Source organism: Lynx canadensis, chromosome C1 (genome assembly GCF_007474595.2).
Source record: "Lynx canadensis isolate LIC74 chromosome C1, mLynCan4.pri.v2, whole genome shotgun sequence".
In the NCBI taxonomy this organism is placed as follows: Eukaryota; Metazoa; Chordata; class Mammalia; order Carnivora; family Felidae; genus Lynx; species Lynx canadensis.
Window position 1 is genome coordinate 40,624,673 of NC_044310.1, and position 21,743 is coordinate 40,646,415.

General features: G+C 34.8%; 1 protein-coding gene across 1 annotated transcript in view; it reads left to right on the forward strand.

Moving 5' to 3' along the window:
- CC1H1orf185 (chromosome C1 C1orf185 homolog) overlaps nucleotides 1–21,743 on the forward strand; it is a 77,353-nt gene that overhangs the window by 35,437 nt on the left and 20,173 nt on the right. The window contains exon 2 of the mRNA XM_032594082.1: nucleotides 14,412–14,517. Coding sequence (XP_032449973.1) covers nucleotides 14,412–14,517 — 106 coding nt within the window. The remainder of the gene's footprint in view (nucleotides 1–14,411; nucleotides 14,518–21,743) is intronic.

Here is a 21,743-nt window from a genome sequence, read left to right on the forward strand (position 1 = left end):
TGTACATTCCCACCAGCATAGTAAAAGAATTCCAGTTCTTCCCCATTCTTGCCAATCTTTGGTATGTTTAATCTCATTTTAGCCTTCCTAATGGATGTGAAGTGGTTTTTCAATATGATTTTAATTTGTCTTTCTCTAATGCATAATGATGTGGAGAATCTTTTCATATGCTTATTTGCCATTTGTTTGTCTTGTTTGGTGAAGGATCTGTTCATATCATTTGCTCACTTTTAATTGGGCAGTTTGTTTTCTTATTGGTGAGTCTGAGAGCTCTGCATATATTCTGGATGCAAGTCCTTAATCAGACATGTGCTTTATTAATATTTTCTCCCAGTCTGTGACTTGCTTTTTCATTTTCTGAGTAGTGTCTTTCGAAGAGCAAAAGTTTTTTTTTAATGTTTATTTATTGTTGAGAGAGAGTGGGTGGGTGAGTTGGTGGGTGGGTGAGTGGGTGGGTGGGTGAGTTGATGGGTGAGACATTCCCACCAACAGTGCACAAGCGTCCCTTTTTCTCCACATGCTTGCCAGCATTCATTTCTTGTCTTCTTGATTTTAGCCATTCTAACAGGTGTGAGGTGGTATCTCATTATAGTTTTGATAATCAAAACTATAATGAGATACCACCTCACACCTGTTAGAATCAGATGCAACAGATGCATTTCCCTGATGATGAGTGACGAGCATTTTTTCATGTGTCTATTAGTATACCAAATCTTCTTCATCCATGCATCTATTGATGAAAACATGGGCTGTTTCCATAGTTTGGCTACTGTAAATAATGTTGCAATAAACATAGAGGTGATATATCCCTCTGAATTAGTGTTTTTGTCTTTTAGGAGTAAATACCCAGTAGTGCAATTACTGGATCATAGGGTAGTTCTATTTTTAACTTTTTGAGGAACTGCCACACTGTTTTCCACAGTGGTTGCACCAGTTTGCATTCCCACCAACAGTGCAAGAGGGTTCTTTTTTCTCCACATCCTCACAAACACTTGTTGTTTCTTGTGTTTTTGATTTTAGCCATTATGACAAGTGTGAGGTGATATCTCATTTCCCTGATGAGTGGTGTTGAGGATCTTTTCATGTATCTCTTGGCTATCTGGGTGTCTTCTTTGAAGAAATGTCTGTTCATGTCTTCTGCCCATTTTTAATCAGGTTATTTGGGTTTGAGGTGTTGAGTTGTATAAGCACGTTATATACTTCAGATACTTACCCTTTATCATTTGCAAATCTCTTCTATTCAGTAGGTTGCCTTTTAGTTTTGTTGATTGCTTCCTTTGCAATCAAAAGAAAAAGTTTTTTATTTTTGTATAATCCCAATAGTTTATTTTTGCTTCTATTTCCCTTGCCTCAGGAGACATATACAGAACAATGTTGCTATAGCCAATGTCAGAGAGATTGCTGCCTGTTCTCTCTCCTAGAAATTTTATGGTTTCAGGTCTCACATTTGGGTCTTTAATCCATTTTGAATTTATTTTTGTGTATGGTGAAAGAAAGTGGTCTAGTTTCATTCTTTTGCAAGTGGCTATCTAGTTTCCCCAACATCATTTTTTTAAAAGACTGTCTTTAACCCACTGTATACTCATTCCTTCTTTGTTGAAGATTAATTGACCATAAGGTTGTGAACTTATTTCTGGGTTTTCCGGTCTGTTCTATTGATCCATGTATCTGTTTTTATGCCAGTACCATACTGTTTTTATCACTATAGCTTTATAATATAACTGGAAGTCCAGAATTGTGATGCCTCCAGCTTTAATTATTTTTTAAAATTTATTTATTTATTTTGAGGGACAGAGAGAGCATGTATGTAAGTGGGGAGGGGCAGAGAGAGAGACAGAGAGGAAGAGAGAGAATCCCAAGCAGGCCCTATGCTGTCAGCATGGAGTCTGACACTGGGCTTGATCTCACAAACCATGAGACCATGACTTGAGTCGAAACCAAGAGTTGGACACTTAACTGAATGAGCCACCCATGCATCCGAGCTTTGCTTTTCTTATTCAAAAATGCTTTGGCTATTTGAGATTTTCTGTGGCTCCATACAAATTTAGGACTGTTTATTCTAGCCGTGTGAAAAATGCTATTGGTATTTTGATAGGGATTGCATTAAATGTGTTCAAAAGTATACATGCACCTCGATATTTATAGCAGCATTATCTACAATAGCCAAATTATGGAAAGAGCCCAAGTGCCCATAAACTAATGAATGGATACAGAAGATGTGGTGTGTGTGTGTGTGTGTGTGTGTGTGTGTGTGTAATGGAATAATACTTAGTCATAAAAAAGAATGAAATCTTGACATTTGCGACAACATGGATGGAGCTAAAGAGTATTATACTAAGTGAAATAAGGCAATTAGAGAAAGACAAATACAATATGATTTCACATATATGTGGAATTTAAGGAACAAAGCAAATGAACAAAGGGAAAAAAGAAAGAGAGAGAAAGAGCGGCAAACCAAGAAAAAGAGTGTAGCCATAAAGAACAAAGTGATGGTTACCAGAATGGAGGGTGGGTGGAGGGATGGTTTAAATGGGTGATGGGGATTAAAGAGTGAATTTGTTGTGATGAGGTCGTGTGTTGTATGGAAGTGCTGAATCACTATATTTTACACCTGAAACTAATTTTACACTGTATGTTAACTAATATAAATAAAATAAATATAAATAAAAACTTAAAAAAAAAGAAATGACCCTATGTTTTTATCCTTTCTCTTATTCATGTGACATATCACATTGTTTTGTCAATATTGAACCATCCTTGCATCTCCAGAATGAATTCCACTTGATCATTCCACAGAATGATTTTTTTAATGCATTATTGGATTCAGTTTGCTCATTTTGTTGATATTTTTTTCATGTATGTCAGAGATATTAGCCTGTAGTCCTCTCTCTCTCTCTTTTTTCCTTTTTTTGGAGTGTCTTTTTCTGGTTTTGGTATCAGGATAATGCTGGTCTCATAGAAAGAATTTGTAAGTTTTCCTTCCTCTTTTATTTTTTGGAATAGTTTGAGAATAGGTATTAGCTCCTCTTTAAATGTTTGGTAGAATTCACCTGTGAAGCTGTCTGATCCTGGACCTTTATCTTTTGGGAATTTTTTGATTACTGATTTAATTTCATTGATCTGTTCAAATTTTCTGTTTCTTCATATTTTAGTTTTGGTAGGTTATATGTTTCTAGGAATTTATCCATTTCATCTAAGTTCAATTTGTTGGCATACAGGTTTTCATAATATTCTGTTACAATTGTTTGTCTTTCTGTGGTTTTGGTGGTTATTTCTCCTCTTTCATTAGTGATTTTATTTGAGTTCTTTCCTTCTCTCTCTCTCTCTCTCTCTCTCTCTCTCTTTTATGAGTCTGGCTAAAGGTTTATTGATTTTGTTGATCTTCTCAAAGAGCCAGTTATTGATTTCATTGATCTGTTCTATTGATGTTTTAGTTACTATATCATTTATTTTTGCTGTAATATTATGTCTTTCCTTTTGCTGTGTTTGGGTTTTGTTTATTCTTCTTTTTCTAGCTCCTTTAGGTATAAAGTTAGGTTGTTTATTTGATATTTTTCTTTCCTCTTGAGGTAGACCTATGTTGCTCTAAACGTCCCTCTTAGAACTGCTTTTGCTGCATCCCAAAAAGATTTTGGATTGTTGTGTTTTCACTTTCATTTGTTTCCATGTAACTTTTTATTTCTTCTTTTATTTTGTGGTTGGCCCATTCATTATTTAGTAGCATGTTATTTAACATCCATGTATTTGTGGTCTTTCCAGATTTTTCTTGTGGTTGATTTTTGGTTTCATAGCATTGTGGTCAGAAAAGATGCATGGTATAAGTTTGATTTTTTGAATTTTGAGATGTTTTGTGTCTTAATAAGTGATCTATTCTGGAGAATGTTCCATGTGAACTTGAAAAGTTCATGTGTATTCTGTTGCTGTAGGATGGAATGTTCTGAAAATATCTGTTAAATCTGGTCTAGTGTGTCATTCAAAGCCACTGTTTCCTTGTTTATTCTCTGTTGGATAATCTGTCCATCTATGTAAGTGGGGTATTAAAGCCCCCTACCATTACTGTATTACTATAAATTATTTCCTTTATGTTTGTTATTAACTGTTTTTATGTATTTGGGTGTTTTCATGTTGGATGGGTAAATATTTGTAATTGTTATATCTTCTTGTTGGGTTGTTCCATTTATTATTATATAGTGTCTTTCTTTGTCTCTTGTTATATTCTTTGTTTTAAGGTCTATTTTGTCCAATATAAGTATTGCTACTCTGGCTTTCTTTTGACATCCATTTGCATGATGACTGTTTCTCCACCCCCTCACTTTCAATTTTCAGGTGTCTTCCTGTCTGAAATGAGTCTTGTACGCAGCCTGTAGATGGGTCTTGTTTTTTTTTATACACTCTTTCACCCTATGTCTTTTGATTGGACCATTTAAATTTTTGGTAGATATGTATTTATTGCCATTTTGTTTTTTGTTTTATGATTGTTTCTATACATTTCCTTTATCTTTCTTCTCTTGCTATCTTCCATGTTTTGTTGGCTTTCTTTAGTGATATGCTTGGATTCCTTTCTCTCTCTCTCCCCCTCCTTCTCTCTCTCCCTCTCTCTTTTGCATATCTATTACTAGCTTTTGATTTTGGGTTACCATCTGTATTGTTTTCTGTTTTCTATTTCATTGGTTTTCACTTTAGTTTTTAATATTTTTTCTTCTGTTCACATTAGGCTTAATCTACTTTAGTTTTTAAGTTTTTTCACACATTTTTTTTTAATATTGCAGTTTTTTGGTGTAAATTTTTCCCTAAGTGCTTTTTTCGTGGCATCCCCCAAACCCTGATATGTTGTGTTTTGATTTTATTTGTGTTGAGTGTCCTATAAATGTTAATTAGATCCATGGTAACACATGGCTCCAAAGTTCCCTGGGGATAAGCTCCATCCCAGTCAAGCCTAAAAGAAGGAGCATGGAGAAAGGTGCTTGAGAGGTTTTTATGACATCACTTCCATTCAAATTCCATTGGTTAGAACTCCATCATATGGCTTCACCTAATGGTATGGGAAGCTAGGACACATAGTCTAGCTTTTTGCCTGGGAAGAAGAGGAAAATGTATTTGGACAAACAACAATCAATCTCTTTCTATTTTCTGGAAGAGCTTGTATAAGATAAGAAATACTTGAATCATGGGTATACAGTAGAAATTGTAAAGTTATTGGGGCCTGCTGTTTTCTTTGGGGGAAATTTTGTAACTGCTGATTCGGTTTAATGGATACATGTTCATTTAGGTTTTCTATTACTTCTTGAGTCACTTTTTGTAAGTCACTTTTAGGTATATATAATTTTTATAATTTTAAAAATAATTTGTTGAAAGTATTTTCTTATTTTAATCTCAGCTATACTTATAATTATGTTCTTTCTTCATTTTAAATATTGTTTACTTATGCCCTTTTATTTGGTTATTAATCTAGCTAGAGATTCATTAATCTTATTAATCTTTACCAAAAATCTTAATTTTTATTTCATTAATTTTTGTTCTTTATTTATTTCCTTCCTCTATGTTATTTGGGCTTATTTTGCTGGTCTTTTTCAACTTGTAATTTGAGGAATAAGCTCATTATTTTTCAGCTTTCTTTTCTAATATATGCATTTAGGGCCATACATTTCCCTTGAATTTGGTTCTAGCTTTGTTGCTACAAGTATTTGTACATATCATTATTGGTTATTTGTATTTATTTTCAAACTTCCACTGATTTTTTTTTTAATGCATGAGTTATTTACAGTGTGATTTTAAGTTTCCAGAAGTATGGGAGCTTTTCTCAGGGTATATATTAGGTTATTAATTTCAAAATTAATTGCATTATTTTCAGAGAATGTGGTATATGTAATAATGATTCTATAAAACTTGTTGAGTCTTGCTTCATGGCCTGGTGTATGCATGTGAAGCTTGAGATGTCTTCCTGTTTTTTATGTTATTAATTCCTTGCAACATTATCTCATTTACTTCTAATTCTAATCATGTGAGATAGATAGTATGACTCCCATTTTTCAGATAAGAACATTAAAAGCCAATCAGCAAAATGAGTAATTTTTCCATATTCACAGACAGGTCTGGTTAGTTTTCTAACCACTCAGAGCAGACACCAACTAAAAAAGTCAGTATGGTCAGTTTTTTATACTGGTTGCATATGAGCCTTGCTTATATCTTATTATAGATTTTTAAAATTTCAGGGCAAGGATTCATTCTTATTTAAATGACTTTTTATCCCTCACTTGGTGTATGAAACAGTATTCTACATATAAATGGTGTTCAAAAGAGACTGAAAGCTGGCAAAACCCTAAAAGAGTATAATAAACAGGTAATTTGGGAATAACTCAAAAAATAAAACAGCATTTTTAGTTCTGGAATGATTGCAAAAAGTAATCTGAAAACACTCCTGGTACAAATACCTAGTAGTTTTGGGAAAAGATATAGATATAAGTATATATAGGTAACATCTATATCTATCTATATCCCTTAATACCTCAAGACAGAATCTAAATCTAGATATGTTAAAGGATATATATATATATATATGCACATATATATATGCAGTTAAAGGATATACATATATATACCTATATATGCAGATTTATAGATATATAAAGATATATCCTTTATATCAATATATTTAGATGTATTTAGATATAGACAGATATGTTAAAGGATAGATGGGCTAAAGAAGAGAGACCTATAAAGGAAATAAAGGTTTAGACACATAAAGGGGAGGAAAACCAAGTGGATTTACTTTACTGATGCCAAGGCAAAAGAGAGAAAATGGCCACTAGTGGCCTTTTGATTTTTTGTGTTAATGGAGTTATTAATGCCTTGGAAATAGATGTGAAGAAGTAGAAATTCTCATTTTAAGAGTTTAGGCTGCAAATGGTAAGGAAAGGATCAATTGTATGCTGGAGGGTCTGCTGGGAGAGAGTTTTATTTATTTTAAGATAGAAGAATCATAACCTGATTTAAGACTTAATGTTCTTGCCTAGCTATCTCTTACTTGTTCTGTAAGATTCAGCTCAGGTGTTATCTCTAGAACAGTTTCTGCACTTGGTCAAACTGCTTCTGTTGTCTTAGCACTGCCAAAACGTCATTATCATAGCACTGGGAATATTTTAATGAATATACCCATTTAAACGTCTTGTCTTCTCCAGATTATAAACTCCATTATCATGTGTTATTTATCTTTGAATCACCAATTCTTGGCAAAGGTTTGGCAATAGAAAGTTCTCAAGTAATGTTTAACTAAACTACAGAGCTTTTTAAAATTTACCCTACTTTTCTATAAATCTACCTGCATCCACATTTTGTACTTATTTCTTCCATTACAATACCTAGATAGTTTTTAATTGCAAGTATTCCTTTTCACATGTATGGTCTTCCTACTAAACAACATACTTATTTTATCCATTTTTGTAATACTAGCATTTAGCACGGTGACTTTCATTCATTCATTGAATATTCAATCATTTCTGAGTAACCAGTCATTATCCTAAACTCTAAGAATACCATAGTAAGAAAGACTTATCTTCTGGTAGAGGAAGAGAGACAATAGACGATAAACCAGTAAGTAAAGAAAATTATTTATAATAGTTATTATTAAAGACAAACAAGGTGATGCGATACAGTAACTGCTTAAAGTGAGGATTCCTTACTTTAGACAGGATACTTAAGAGCAGAATCAAGAAAGTAAAAATACTATGTTTGTATATAATGTTTCTTTAAAATATATATTGATTAAAACTTTAAAGTGAGAAGGAGATCTTAACGATCACAGAGTCCAGGCTTTTTGTTTTACGGATGGATTTAGAGAGAAAGTGTGACTTGTTGAAAGTATTAACAAATATGTAATGTGTCTTTCTCTTGGTAAAGTGGCTTGGAAACTTTTGGATTCTTTATACCTCATTAGGATTTCCCTGAGATGTAAATGACCTGTTTAAATTAGGGAGTATGATGGTGTACCAATCACACCTATTTTCTTCCCTAATGGAGATTTGGGGTGGGGGGGTGGAGTAAAGAAGAGGGCAGAGATCTGCAAGAGGAGACAGTTAACTATCTCCTCTGACAGTTGGGCTATCATCACAGTGATAACAATAGAGAAGGTTCTACAAGGAGACGTGTAATATCAGGAATTACATAGGTGTCAAGAATTACATAGGAAGCTTCAAATTATTTTTCCTGATTTTTCTAAGATACTCATGGTAGAAAATATACACACACAGGTCTAGAGTGGAAAATTGTAACTATAAGCCCTTACTCCAGGGATAACCAATGTTGATTGTTTTCCTTTTTTTTTTTTTTTTTTACAAAATTGAGACTACATACATGTATGTGTATTATATATATATAATTATAAATATATAATTAATTATAATTATACACACACACACACACACACACACACACACCAGGAAAGTGAAAAGAAAAAGGAAAAGGACAAGGGATGACAAGCACCCATGTAATCTACTCAATGCATATTTTTTTGGTCATATAAGCTTCAGATATTTCATGTTTTAAAGAAATAAAACATTACAGATAAAGTCTATGTTCGATCCACAGTCCCATTCCCCTCATTCCCTCTCCAGAAACAGTAAATATCATGAATTTAATGTATTTTAATACTTCTATTATATTAATGTGCTTTAAAAATAGCATTATTTTATGTTTTCTTTTAATGTGTGTACATGGAATCAGTACATAACTGGAATAATTGAATCCAAATTTATGGAAATTGCTTTTTCATTGAACATTATGTTTTTCAGTTCTATTCATGCTGATACCTATATATCTATTCAAAGTTATAAGTGTTAGCCTTGATGAATTTTCACTGAACACACCTATATGACCAGCACCCAGCTCAAGAAACAGAATATTATCAGCATTCTTGAACTCCTCAGATAACTGTGTTTGAATTTTATGTTGGTCTTCTTTTGCCCAATATTATTTATGAAATTTATCTACTTTGTTGTGCATAGTTGTAGTTTTTTCTTTCCCACTGTTATAGAATATTAGCATCCATACTTAACTGGGGTTTTTTTCTGACAAAATCTAAAGATATTCCATGTCTCTTCTCCACCTGATCTAGATAATAAAGGACCTTAGCAATTTTTACATTACTATTGTTCCCTCGCTTAGCGGTTGTGTGCATTTAAGCAAGTCCCTTAACCTTATTGTGCCTCATCTGCTTCCTCATCTATAAAATGAAGAAATGACTATACTTAACTCAGAGTTGTTTGTGAGAATTAAATGAATTTAAATATATAATACATTGAACAATGCCTGGCATGTAGTATTTACTATATGAATATTAGATATTACTATTGTTGTTGTTATTGACAAAAGGATAGACAACATACATCAAGGGGAGAGAATAGAGAGTCTGCAAATTGACACTAATATAGCTATTTGATTTTTGACAATGGTACAAAGACAACTCAGTGAAAAAAGGATAGTCTTTTCAGTAAACATATTCAAAGGGGGGGGGAAGAAATTGACATATACTTTATGCAAAAAGTAATTCAAAATGAAGAATAAATTAAATGTAAAACATAAAGCTATAACTCCTTTATAGGAAAATATAGGAGAAAATCTTTGTGGCCTCTTAGGCAAAGAGCTCTTAGATAGGACCCATAGTATAAGCCACACAAGCAAAAAGTTAATAAATTAGACATCACCAAAATGTAAAAGTTTTGCTCTGAGAAAGACACTCTTAAAATAATTGAAAAGATAAGCCATAGACTTGGAGAAAATATTTCCAAATCACATATCTGACCAAGGACTTGAAGAATTGTAAAAAATCAGCAAAGATTTGAGTCAATTATTCACTAAGGAAGATATATGGATGACAAATAAATGTGTGCAAAGATGCTCAACATCATTATTCACTAAGGAAATGCAAATTAAAACCACAGGGAGATACCACTGTACATCTATTAGAATACTTGAAATAAAACTAACACCAAGTGGTGGCAATGAATCAGAGCAAGTAGAACTGTCATATAATGCTGTTGGGGAAGCAAGATGGTACCGACACTTTGGACAGCAGTTTGGCAGTTTTTTATACATTTAAATATATGGATTTATATATTTTTTTCAACGTTTTTTATTTATTTTTGGGACAGAGAGAGACAGAGCATGAACGGGGAAGGGGCAGAGAGAGAGGGAGACACAGACTCGGAAACAGGCTCCAGGCTCCGAGCCATCAGCCCAGAGCCCGACGCGGGGCTCGAACTCACGGACCGCGAGATCGTGACCTGGCTGATGTCGGACGCTTAACCGACTGCGCCACCCAGGCGCCCCTGGATTTATATATTTTTTTTAAATGTTATTTTTGAGAAAGAGAGACACGCAGACAGAGTGTGAGCAGGGTAGGGGCAGAGAGAGGGAGACAGAATCTGAAGCAGCCTCCAGACTCCAAGCTGTCAGCATAGAACCTGACACTGGGCTCAAACTCACAAACTGTGACATCGTGACCTAATTGGAAGTTGGACACTTAACCGACTGAGCCCTTCAAGGGACCCCAATACATTTAAATATATACATGCTACATGACCCTACTGAAATAAAAACTTATGTTCAAACAAACACTTTTATGCAAATGTATAGTAGCTTTAATCTAACAACCCCAAACTGGAAACAACCAACTGTCTCTCAGCTGGGGAATAAACAAACCTGGTACATCCGTAAAATGGGATGTTACTCAGCAATAAAAAGAAATGAACTATTGATACATGCAGCAATGTGGGTGAATCTCAGATGCATTATGCTAAGTGAAAAAAGCCAGACTCAAAAGGCCACATGCTGTATGATTCCATTTATATGAAATTCTGGAAAAGGCAAAAGTATAAGAATAGAGAATGGGGATTGAAAATAAGCAATGGTTGCCAGCAATGGGTGCTTGACCACTAAGAGGCAGTATGAGGAAATTTGGGGAGGTGATCAAAGTGTCATGTAACTTGGTTATGGTGATGTGATTAAACACTCTTTGTATTTGTCAAAACGTATGGGAACTACACATACACACCAATAAATGAAAAAAAAATTTTAAAGTAAAATCCTTCTTAGGTTGTTGCTCCAGATACCTCTTCTCTGCTACTCTTCTAGTCTTTTTTTTTTTTTTGAACCCATATTACTTTTAAATATACACTCCTAATCTTTTCCAAGTCTCATAATTTCTTTATATTTTTCGTTTCTTTATGTAACTTGGCAAGTTTCTCAGTCTTATCTTTCATTTCATTAATTGTGTTCAAAGAAGACTTTATCATGAGATTTTTTAATTTTTCATTTTCCAAGATTCCTTCTTGGTCTTTTAAAAAATTTTCTAATGTTTATTTATTTCTGAGAGAGAGGGAGCAAGCGCGCTCGAGGGGTTAGGGGCAGAGAGAGAGGGAGACACAGAATCCGAAGCAGGCTCCAGGTTCCATGCTGTCAGCTCAGAGCCCAATGTGAGCTCCAACTCATGAATCGCCAGATCATGACCTAAGCCAAAGTCAGAAGCTTAACGACTGAGCCACCCAGGCACCCCCTTCTTAGGTCTTTTATTGGTGGTTCAGGACTCCATTCCCACAGAGATTTTGTTACTATAGGGTCATTCACAGTACCAAAGGATGGTTTGATCTAGGTCTTGTCTCAATGATTTTCTCTGTTTCTTCTAGCTAATTCTTGCTTCCAGATCTCAGTGCTTCACATGCTTGTGGTTTTAGCCTCTACTTATGTCTCTGTGTTGCTTTTCTTTCTTTCTTTTTTTTTGTCTATAGAAATTTTTATCTTTTTTTTTCAAAGTTTTATTTCTTTAAGTAATCGCTACACCCCTCATAGGGCTCAAATTCATGACCCTGAAATAAAGAGTTGCATGCTCTTCCAACTGAGCCAGCCAGGCACCTCTAGAAATCTTTATCTTATATTTGAGTACAACTATTTCTTTTTCAATTTTTAAAAAATATGCATTTTATCTGTCTTGCTTTTATCATTGAATGCTATCTGACATTTCCTCATACCACTGTGTCAATGATTCTCAACTGGGGGCAGTTTTGCCCCCAGAATACATTTGCCTGGAGACATCTTTAGTACAATGCACAGGACAATCCTTACAACACATTATCTGGTCCAAAAGATAATTAGTATTGAAGTTGAGAAACCCTGCACTAAATAATTAAAGAATATGATATTTTTCATATGTAACATCATCATAACATATTTGAGTGACTTCCTAATGTGCACTTAAAAGGGGTTTTTTTTTTGTATTATAAGTATCACTTTTTGGTATAACTTTTTGGTACCATTAATTCCCATATTTAGACATTTTTTGAACCCAAAGAAAACTAAGACTTGAGAGGCACCATCTTGGAAACTGGAAATTACTTAGGAAATAACAAAAGTATGGGAACAACAAAGTTTTTATCATGTCATATTTTTAGTGGAATTTATGATGTGTTCTCATATAAAGATCTTCATAAGTTTTATTTTACTTTTTAAAATTTTTATTTAAATTCCAGTTAGTTAACATACAGTGTAATATTAGTTTCAGGCATATAATTTAGTGATTCAAAACTTTCATCCAACACCCAGTGCTCATCACAAGCGCACTCCTTAATCCCCATCACCTATTTAACCCATCACCCTACTCACCTCTCTTCTGGTAACCATCAGTTTGTATTCTGTAGTTTTACATTTTTAAAGCCTTTTTTCCCAGGTAACATGCAGTCAACCTTTGAGCAACATGGGTTGAACTGTGCAGGTCCACTTATAAGTTGATGATTTTTGATATAGTATAGGACTATCAGTGTATTTTCTCCTCATGATTTTCTTATTATTTTCTTTTCTCTAGCTTATTTATTGTAAGACTACAGTATGTAATACATACAACATACAAAATATGTGTTAATTGACTATACATTGGTAAGGCTTCCTGTCAATAGTAAGCTGTTGTTTATATATTTATATATGTAAGTAGTTAAGTTTTGAGGGAGTCAAAAGTTATATATGGATTTGTGACTATGCAGAGGTTGGTGCCCCTGAACCTCATGTAGTTCAAGGGTCAACTTTACTTTTAAATTGTTTTAAGGCCCTTCATGTTGTACACAGCTTTCTGTGAAAGTTTCCCACAACTTGCTTTATTTTTAGGTATCAGATACCAGAATCTTAATAAATACTTGACCAACTTGACTATAATTACATCTTGTATTCTTTAGTTTTAATTCTTTTCAATATATACCAGTATCAAGATGATTGGTAGTAGGGATAATAGGAAAAAAACAAAATAAAAACAAAAACAGAGAATTGGCTTTAATCTGCTGCCTAATCTCAATTCAGGTCCTTCTCTTACGTGGACCTCAATTTTATCATCTGTAAAATGAGAGAGTTATACCATATAATTCCAATAGGGTTTTCCAATTATAAACTTGCAAGTTTGTCTCCTGACCTCCTGATTAATGTCTTAACACTACACTGTGTACTATCTTTTGAAATACTATGTCATTTAATTTTACGTGGAGAATGAAGATATAGGCATGAAATAATCTTTTATAATTTATTTGTATAGGTTTTTTAAACCCCTTAACCTATTTGTTATTTTATTATTATTATTTTATATTGTTTTTTATATATTGATTTACATTGCTATTATTTTATATTGCTTTTATTTAACTTTTGGCCATCATCTTTTATTGTTCCTAGGATAAAATGGAGATAAGACAAAGATTTCTAAAATAATTTGAAGTTTCTCACATTTGTTCTTTATTACCCCCATCTACTTTCTTGTAGTGATTGATAATACAAATTTTATTTTATTTTTTTATTTGAGAGAGAGTGTGTGTGTGTGAGCAGGGGGGAGGGGCAGAGGGAGAGAGAGAAAGAATCTCAAGCAGTCTCCATGCTCAGAATGGAGCCTGACACAGGGCTTAATCCCACAACCTTGGGATCATGACCTGAGCCGAATCCAAGAGTTGGGTGCTCAACCTACTGAGCCACCCAGGTGCCCCAGATAATACAAATTTTAAAAATGAAAAGTGTCTTATTTAGAGGACTGCAAAGAATGATACTGAAAAGATAACAAAAGATTCACAACTGGACTGGGAAAGGAGAAAGCTAGATAAGAAAAAAAGAGGTGATGGCTGTACAAAAACAAACAAAATTTAGGTATCAAATCCAAGCAGAGTCAAAGACATGTGCCCTGACCCTAATCATCATGAGGCCCTGTGTAAATCTCAAATTCAGAGTCTTGAAATTTGTTAGAATTGCACAGGACCCTAAAATTCAAGTCTCCCAACTTCCTAGTTTATGTCTTAATACTACACTATGTAATATCTTTTGAAATACTTTGTTACATAATTTTACCTGGAGAATGAAGATATATGTATGAAATAATCTTTTATCATTTATTTGTATAGGTTTTTTAAACCCCTTAACCTATTTTCTGGCTGCTGGTGCTGTTACTTTGGGAATTGGTTTCTTTGCTTTGGCATCAGCTTTGTGGTTCCTGATTTGCAAACGAAGGTAAGGTTTATTAAATATTTAATTTCTTTCCCCTTAAAAATCCAATGAAAGACTTTTTCAAATGGTATTAAATAACTATAATAGTATAGATTATATAATTTGAGGTTTGGTTACAGACTCTTTGATTGGGGAGGAAAATCTTTACATGTTTAAAATAGCCTGGAAAGAGAAGTCCTACTAGAATAATAGTATAAGTACTATCATAGCAGTCTTCATGCATTAAAATTTTAAGGAATAATGAGATATATTTTATTCTTTGGAAGACATGGGTTCAAATTATAAGGCTTGACACTAAAATTTTTTTTGATTTCTAATTTAGAAACATTTAACATTTCTAATGTTAAAAACATTACCAACATGGAAAAACTCTCTTTCTTTAGGAGATATTTAAGATAAGAGCTGACAGAATGCCCTGGTATAGTCTAAATATAGTCTTTTTCCAGAGACAGAAAACCCTAAAATTTGGTGGTTTTGAATATTTAGTTCAGTATTTGCTTTGTTTGATGCTTAAAAATGTAAATTTTAACATGTTCTTGCACATACTCTTCCAATATTCCCTATTTCAGAAAATTAATGCATATTATCTGTTTACTTGCACAGGTCAGAAAACTAGAAAATCTTCACTTATTCATTCTTTTAACAAATATTTATTGGGTGCCTGCCATTGTTCTAGGGACTGAGGATACAACTGTGAACAAGTCAGACAGGATTCCTGTTTCATAGACTAGCAGTGCCATTGGGAGGAGACAGATAATGAAAAATAAAGCGGTCAAGGAATGTCTTTTCAAGTGAGTGGTATTTAATCTGAGATCTGAGTCAAAAGAAAGAGCCAGACATTTGAAGACTTTGTCAGAGAGCTTTCTAAGCTGAAGGGATAGCAAGTACACAAACCCCAAATGGTAATGTTCTTGGTATTGTTCAGTAAAGGGAAAGAAAGCTAGTGTGAATAGACTATACTGAGTAAGGGAAATAATGATGAGATTGAAGATGTAGATAAGGGTCAGATCAAATAGGATGTTGTAGGCTAGAAATGGAGTTTGATTTTATTTATTGTGCCATCATAAGGTTTTAAGCAGGGGGATAATATTATCAGCATAATAATGGCTAACACTGAGTGCTTACTACATACTAGGCACTGTTCTAAGTGCTTTGTATGTGATCTCATTTAGACTTCATAACCACCCCATGAGGTAGCAGTAATATCATCCCCCTTTTAAGGACACTATAATGTCACCTATAGATGATTTACATTTTTGTAACACTCTTTAAAATTTTAGATATAATTTACATAAAGCAAAGTACATAGATTTTAAATGTATGATGATGAATTTCAGCAAATATATTCCCATGTATTCACAGCCTCAGTCAAAATATACAAATTTCCATCACCCTGTAAATTTCCCTCATGCTCCTTTCCAGGCATCACTCCCCACCTCCCACCCAAAAGCAATCATTATCCTGATTTTTATTACCATAGATTAATTTTGTCTAGTCTTGAATTTCATTCAAATAGAATCATAGAATCATATGGACTTTTTTATGTCTACTTTTTTTTCATTTAACATATTTTTGAGATTCATGCATGTTGTTGTATTTATGTGTATTCCATTCTTTTTACTAATGAGTAGTATTTCAGTGTATAAATATACCTCAGTTTACTTATTCTGTTAATGGACATTTGGGTCATTTCCAGTTTTTAGTTATTAGGAATAAGGCTGCTATGAACATTCTTGTATAAATATTTTTGTACATGTGTTTTCACTTCTCTTGGGTAAATACCTAAGAGTGGAATTGCTGGATCATATAGTTAACTTTATAGCAAATTGCTAAAGAGTTTTCCAAAGTGGGTACTTACTCCAACCAGCAATGTATGAGAGTTCTGATTCATATTTTTAAAAGATTTTTCTTACTTCTCTGTGAAGCCTAAATTTTAATTGAGCAAGAGTGAAAGCAGAGAGCTTTAGGAGGCTATTTCATAGTTCAGGTCAGAGATGATAGTGTCTTGGACTAATATGGAAGTAAAGGATATGGAAAGAAGGGGTTGGATTGGGGATGTGTTTTGCAGGTAAAGTTAGCAGGGCTTGCTGATAGGTTGGATGAGGTAAGGAAAGTTAAGTGAAATGACAGAATTAATGCTAACATCTACATTTTTACCATGAGGAACTGAGTAGTTGATCATGTCATTTACTGAAATGAAAAGATGATTAGAAAGAGGAGCAGGCTGAGGGAATAGTGATAAACTAGGAATTACATCTTGGATATAAGTTTGAAAGTCTATTGGACATCCATTAGAAATGTCAAATCCTCAGATATACATGTAGGAACTTTAGGAGAGAAGTTAAGCCTGAATATATAGGGTATCAATAGAGGGTATCTAAGTTTATAGAACTGGGTGAGACTAACCAGGGAGTGATTGCTGGAAGGGAAGAGAAGAACTTCGGACTGTGCCCTTCAGCCCACCAACATTTAGAAATCTAGCAAAACAATAGAAGAATCAATATTTAACCAGAAAAACAGGAAGGTACACTGTCAAGGAAGTCAAAATTAGGAAATGTTTCAAGGGTGCTGAGAAGATGGCAGAGTAGGAAGATCCTAAGCATACCCCCATCCCATATTTACAGCTAGATATCACTCATATCTAAGTCAATAAACCAGAAAGAGATCCAAAGACTGGCAGAACAACCTCCCCAACTAAATGTGGAGAAGCTGTATCAGAGAAACTAGGAAATGCAGAAACTGTGGTCAAGAGTTGCCCACAGGAGGGAGAGAGCTGTGGTCATGGAGAGGGGAAAATACCAGGAAGCCCACACAGGGAAAGCAAATCCCCATAAGTCTGGCTTTGAAAACCAACAGGGCTGAATTCTGTGAGATTGTATAACCAGCACAACTTGGAGCCTGGAGTTTTCAACGTCAGAGGGCAAGTGATAGCTGGGTGTCTGCCCTCAAAGCAACAACAGCCTGAGGAGAGGCAACATAGAAGCAACAGCTTGAAGAATGGGAGGGAGATCTGTTTCTACTGATTTCAAAGCTTATTGGGGGATTTCTCTGGGAACAAAGGAGTTGGCAGGTGCCATTTTCCTCCCCTGCCCCCAAACATAAACACAGAGCCATCTGGGAGGGGTGGCACTGCACAGGCACTTGCTACCTAACCTGCTAGTACTGTGCCCTGCCCAAGTTCTTCTGAGGACTCACCAACTCCAAGCTTGCTGTCTCAGCTCTGGACCCAGTGCAGCTTTTGTTAATGCTGTGCACACTGCACCCACCCACTGCCTGTACATGCTGTGCTCCTGCAGCCACCACACGTTGGAGGGTCCAACTTAGGACCAGTAACTCAGTGCAAATTTTGCTAACATCATATGTGCCCCACCCAGCTGCCAAGCACTCCCCACCCTCGCTTTGGCTGCCACCACTACACCCTCCCACTAGGCTGTGTGAGGTTCAGCCTAGGACTAAGGGTTGGGTACAAATTTTGCTAACACCACCGCCCTGCCCCCGCATCCTTCTGCTGTCACACCCCCAGAGCTGGCCTACCTGGACCTCACTAACATTGCAGAGAGCAAGCACAGCCCACAATAGGCAAAAAGTCAGGGCAGACATCTGGACTGAAATGAAAAGTGACTCAGACACAATAGCAGGATGCAGGCAACACACATAGGAGACTCCTCTGAAGAGCCAGGTTCTGGTGAACAGGGAATACTGCACTGTGGGACACTACAGGACCTCTTCTTCATAAAGCCACTACTTTCAAGAGCAGAAGACACAGATGACTCCTAACACATAAGAAACAGACACAGAAGGTTAGACAAAATGAGGAGACAGAGAAATATGTCTCAAATGAAAAAACAAAACAAAATCACAGCAGGAAGTTTAAGTGAAAGAGAAATAAATCATATGCCTGATACAAAATTTAAAGTAATGAACTTAAGATAGTCACTGGACTTCAGAAAATGGTGAAGACACCAGTGAAAACCTTGAAAAAAGGATAAAAAATAATATATCAGAGATGAAGAACAGAATAAATGAAACTAAAAATACAATAGATGGAATAAATAGTAGGCTACAGGAAGCAGAGGAACATATCAGTGATGTGGAGGATAGAATAAAGGAAAGTAATCAAGCTGAACAGGTGAGAGACAAATAGTGCATGATGAGAATAGACATTGCCTCCCAGCCTTTGGGCTAAGATAAAGTGAAGAACAGACTTATATAACTCAGTGGCTCCATCAAGCATAATTACATTCATATTAGAAGGATCCCAGAAGAAGAAAGAGAAAGGGGAGGGGGGGACAAAAAATGTATTTGAAGAAATAATATCTGAAAACTTCCTAAATCTGGGGAGGGAAACAGAGATCCAAATACAGGAGGCACAGAGATCCCCTAACAAATTCAACCCAAGAAGGTCCACACCAAGACACATAGTAATTAAAATGTCAAAAAAAAAAGTGATAAAGAATGTTAAAGTTGCAAGAGAAAAGAAGATAGCTACTTACAAAGGAAACCCCATTAAGCTATAAGCTGATTTTTCAGCAGAAACTTTGCAGGCCAGAAGGGATTGACATGATGTATTCAAAGTGCTCAAAGGGAAAAATTTGCAGCCAAGAATACTCTATCCAGCATGGCTATCACTCAGAATAGAAGGAGAGATAGTTTCCCAGACAAACAAAAGTCAAAAGAACTCATGATCACTATACCAGCCCTACAAGAAATGTTAAAAGAATGGAAAAGCGAAAAGCATAAGTAAGAATAAGAAACATAGGAATCACAAAATAAAAGGGTGTAAAAATGATACCAAATATCTGAAGCATGGAGGGGAGAGGAGTAAAGAATGAGTTAAAAAATAAGTGAAAATCAGCTAAATATGGACTGCTATATGCAAAAGATGTTATATATAAATCTAATGGTAACCAAAAGTCAAAAAACAGTAATAGAAACACAATAAATGAAGAGTAAGGAACCTAAGTATATCACTAAAAAAAGCCCAGCAAACCATGAAGGAGAGAAAAAAAAGAAAGGATCAGATAAAAACTACAAAACAACCACAAAACAAGTAACAAAATGGCAATAAATACATATCTATCAGTCATTACTTTGAATATAAAACTTCCAATCAAAATACATATGGTGAAAGAATGGATAAAAAAACAAGACCCATCTATAGGCTGCCTACCAAGACTCATTTCAGACTGAAAGACACCTGAAGGTTGAAAGTGAGGGGATGGATGGGGCGCCTGGGTGGCGCAGTCGGTTGGGCGTCCGACATCAGCCAGGTCACGATCTCGCGGTCCGTGAGTTCGAGCCCCGCGTCGGGCTCTGGGCTGATGGCTCGGAGCCTGGAGCCTGTTTCCGATTCTGTGTCTCCCTCTCTCTCTGCCCCTCCCCCGTTCATGCTCTGTCTCTCTCTGTCCCAAAAATAAATAAAAAAAAAAAAACGTTGAAAAAAAAATTTTAAAAAAAGAAAGTGAGGGGATGGAGAAACAGTCATCATGCAAATGGATGTCAAAAGAAAGCCAGAGTAGCAATACTTATATTAGACAAAATGACTTTAAAACAAAGTCTGTAATAAGAAACAAAGAAAGACACTATATACTAAGAGAGGGAAAATCCAACAAGAAGGTAGAACAATTGTAAATATTTACGCACCCAACATGGAAACATCCAAATACATAAAACAGTTAATAACAAACATAAAGGAAATGATCAATAGTAATATAATAATATTAGGAGACTTTGACACATGACTTTCATCAATGGACAGATCATCCAAACAGAAAATCAATAAGGAAACTGACAGAATGATACACTGGACCAGTTGGATTTAACAGGTATATTCAGAACATTCCATCCTAAAACAGCAGAATAAACATTCTTTTTAAGTGCACATGGAACATTCTCTAGAATAGATCACATATTAAGACATAAAACAAGCCTCAACAAATTCAAAAAGATTGAAGTCACACCATGCATCTTTTCTGACCACAACACTATGAAATTAGAAATAAACCACAAAGAAAAAAAGTCTGGAAAGACCACAAATACATGGAGATTAAATAACATGCTACTAAACAATGAATGGGTCAACAAATCAAAGAAATAAAAAGTACACAGAAACAAATGAAAATGAAAACACAGAATTCCTAGATCTTTGGGATGCAGCAAAAGTGATTGTAAGAGGGAAGTTTAGAGCAATATAGGCCTACATTATGAGGCAAGAAAAATCCCAAATAAACAACCTAGCCCACACGTAAAAGGCTAGAAAAAGAACAACAAACAAAACTAAAACCAATAGAAGGAAGGAAATAATAATAAAGATTAGAACAAAGGTAAATGGTATAGAAACTAAAAAACAAACAAAAAAACAAAACAGAACAATAGAACAGATCAATGAAACGAGGAGCTGGTTCTTTGAAAAGTTCAATAAAATTGATGAACCCTTAGTGAGACTCATCTAAAATATAAAGAAATAAAAGAAAGAAAGGATTCAAAATCACCAATGAAAGAGGAGAAATAATAACCAACACCCCAGAAACACAAATAATTTTAAGAGAGTATTGGGGCACCTGGGTGGCTCAGTTGGTTAAGTGTCTTACTTTGGCTCAGGTCATGATCTTGCAGTTTATGGGTTTGAGCTCTGCATTGGGCTCTGTGCTGACAGCTCAGAGCCTGAAACCTACTTTGGATTCTGTGTGTCCCTCTCTCTCTACCCCTCCCCTACTCACGCTCTGTCTCTCTCTCTCTCTCTCTCTCAAAAATAAAATATACATTTAAAAATTTTAAAAATTCTGAGAATATTATGAAAAACCATATGCCAACAAATTAGACAACCTAGAAGAAATGGATAAATTCCTAGAAACATAACCCACCAAAACTGAAGCACAAAGAAACAGAAAATTTGAACAGATCTATTACCAGTAAGGTGATTGAATCAGTAATCAAAAAACTCCCAAAAACAATAGTCCAGGACCAGACTAGTTCACAGGTGAATTCTACCAAACACTGAAAGAAGAGTTAATAACCTGTTCTACTCAAACTATTCTAAAACATAGAAGAAAGAAAACTTCCACATTCATTCTATGAAGCCAGCATTATCCTAATACCAAAACCAAATAAAGACACCACCAAAAAAAAAAAAAAAAAAAAAAAAGGAAAACTACAGGCCAATCTCCCTAATGAACATAAATGTAAAAATCCTCAACAAACAGAATCCAACAATACATTAAAACAGTCAT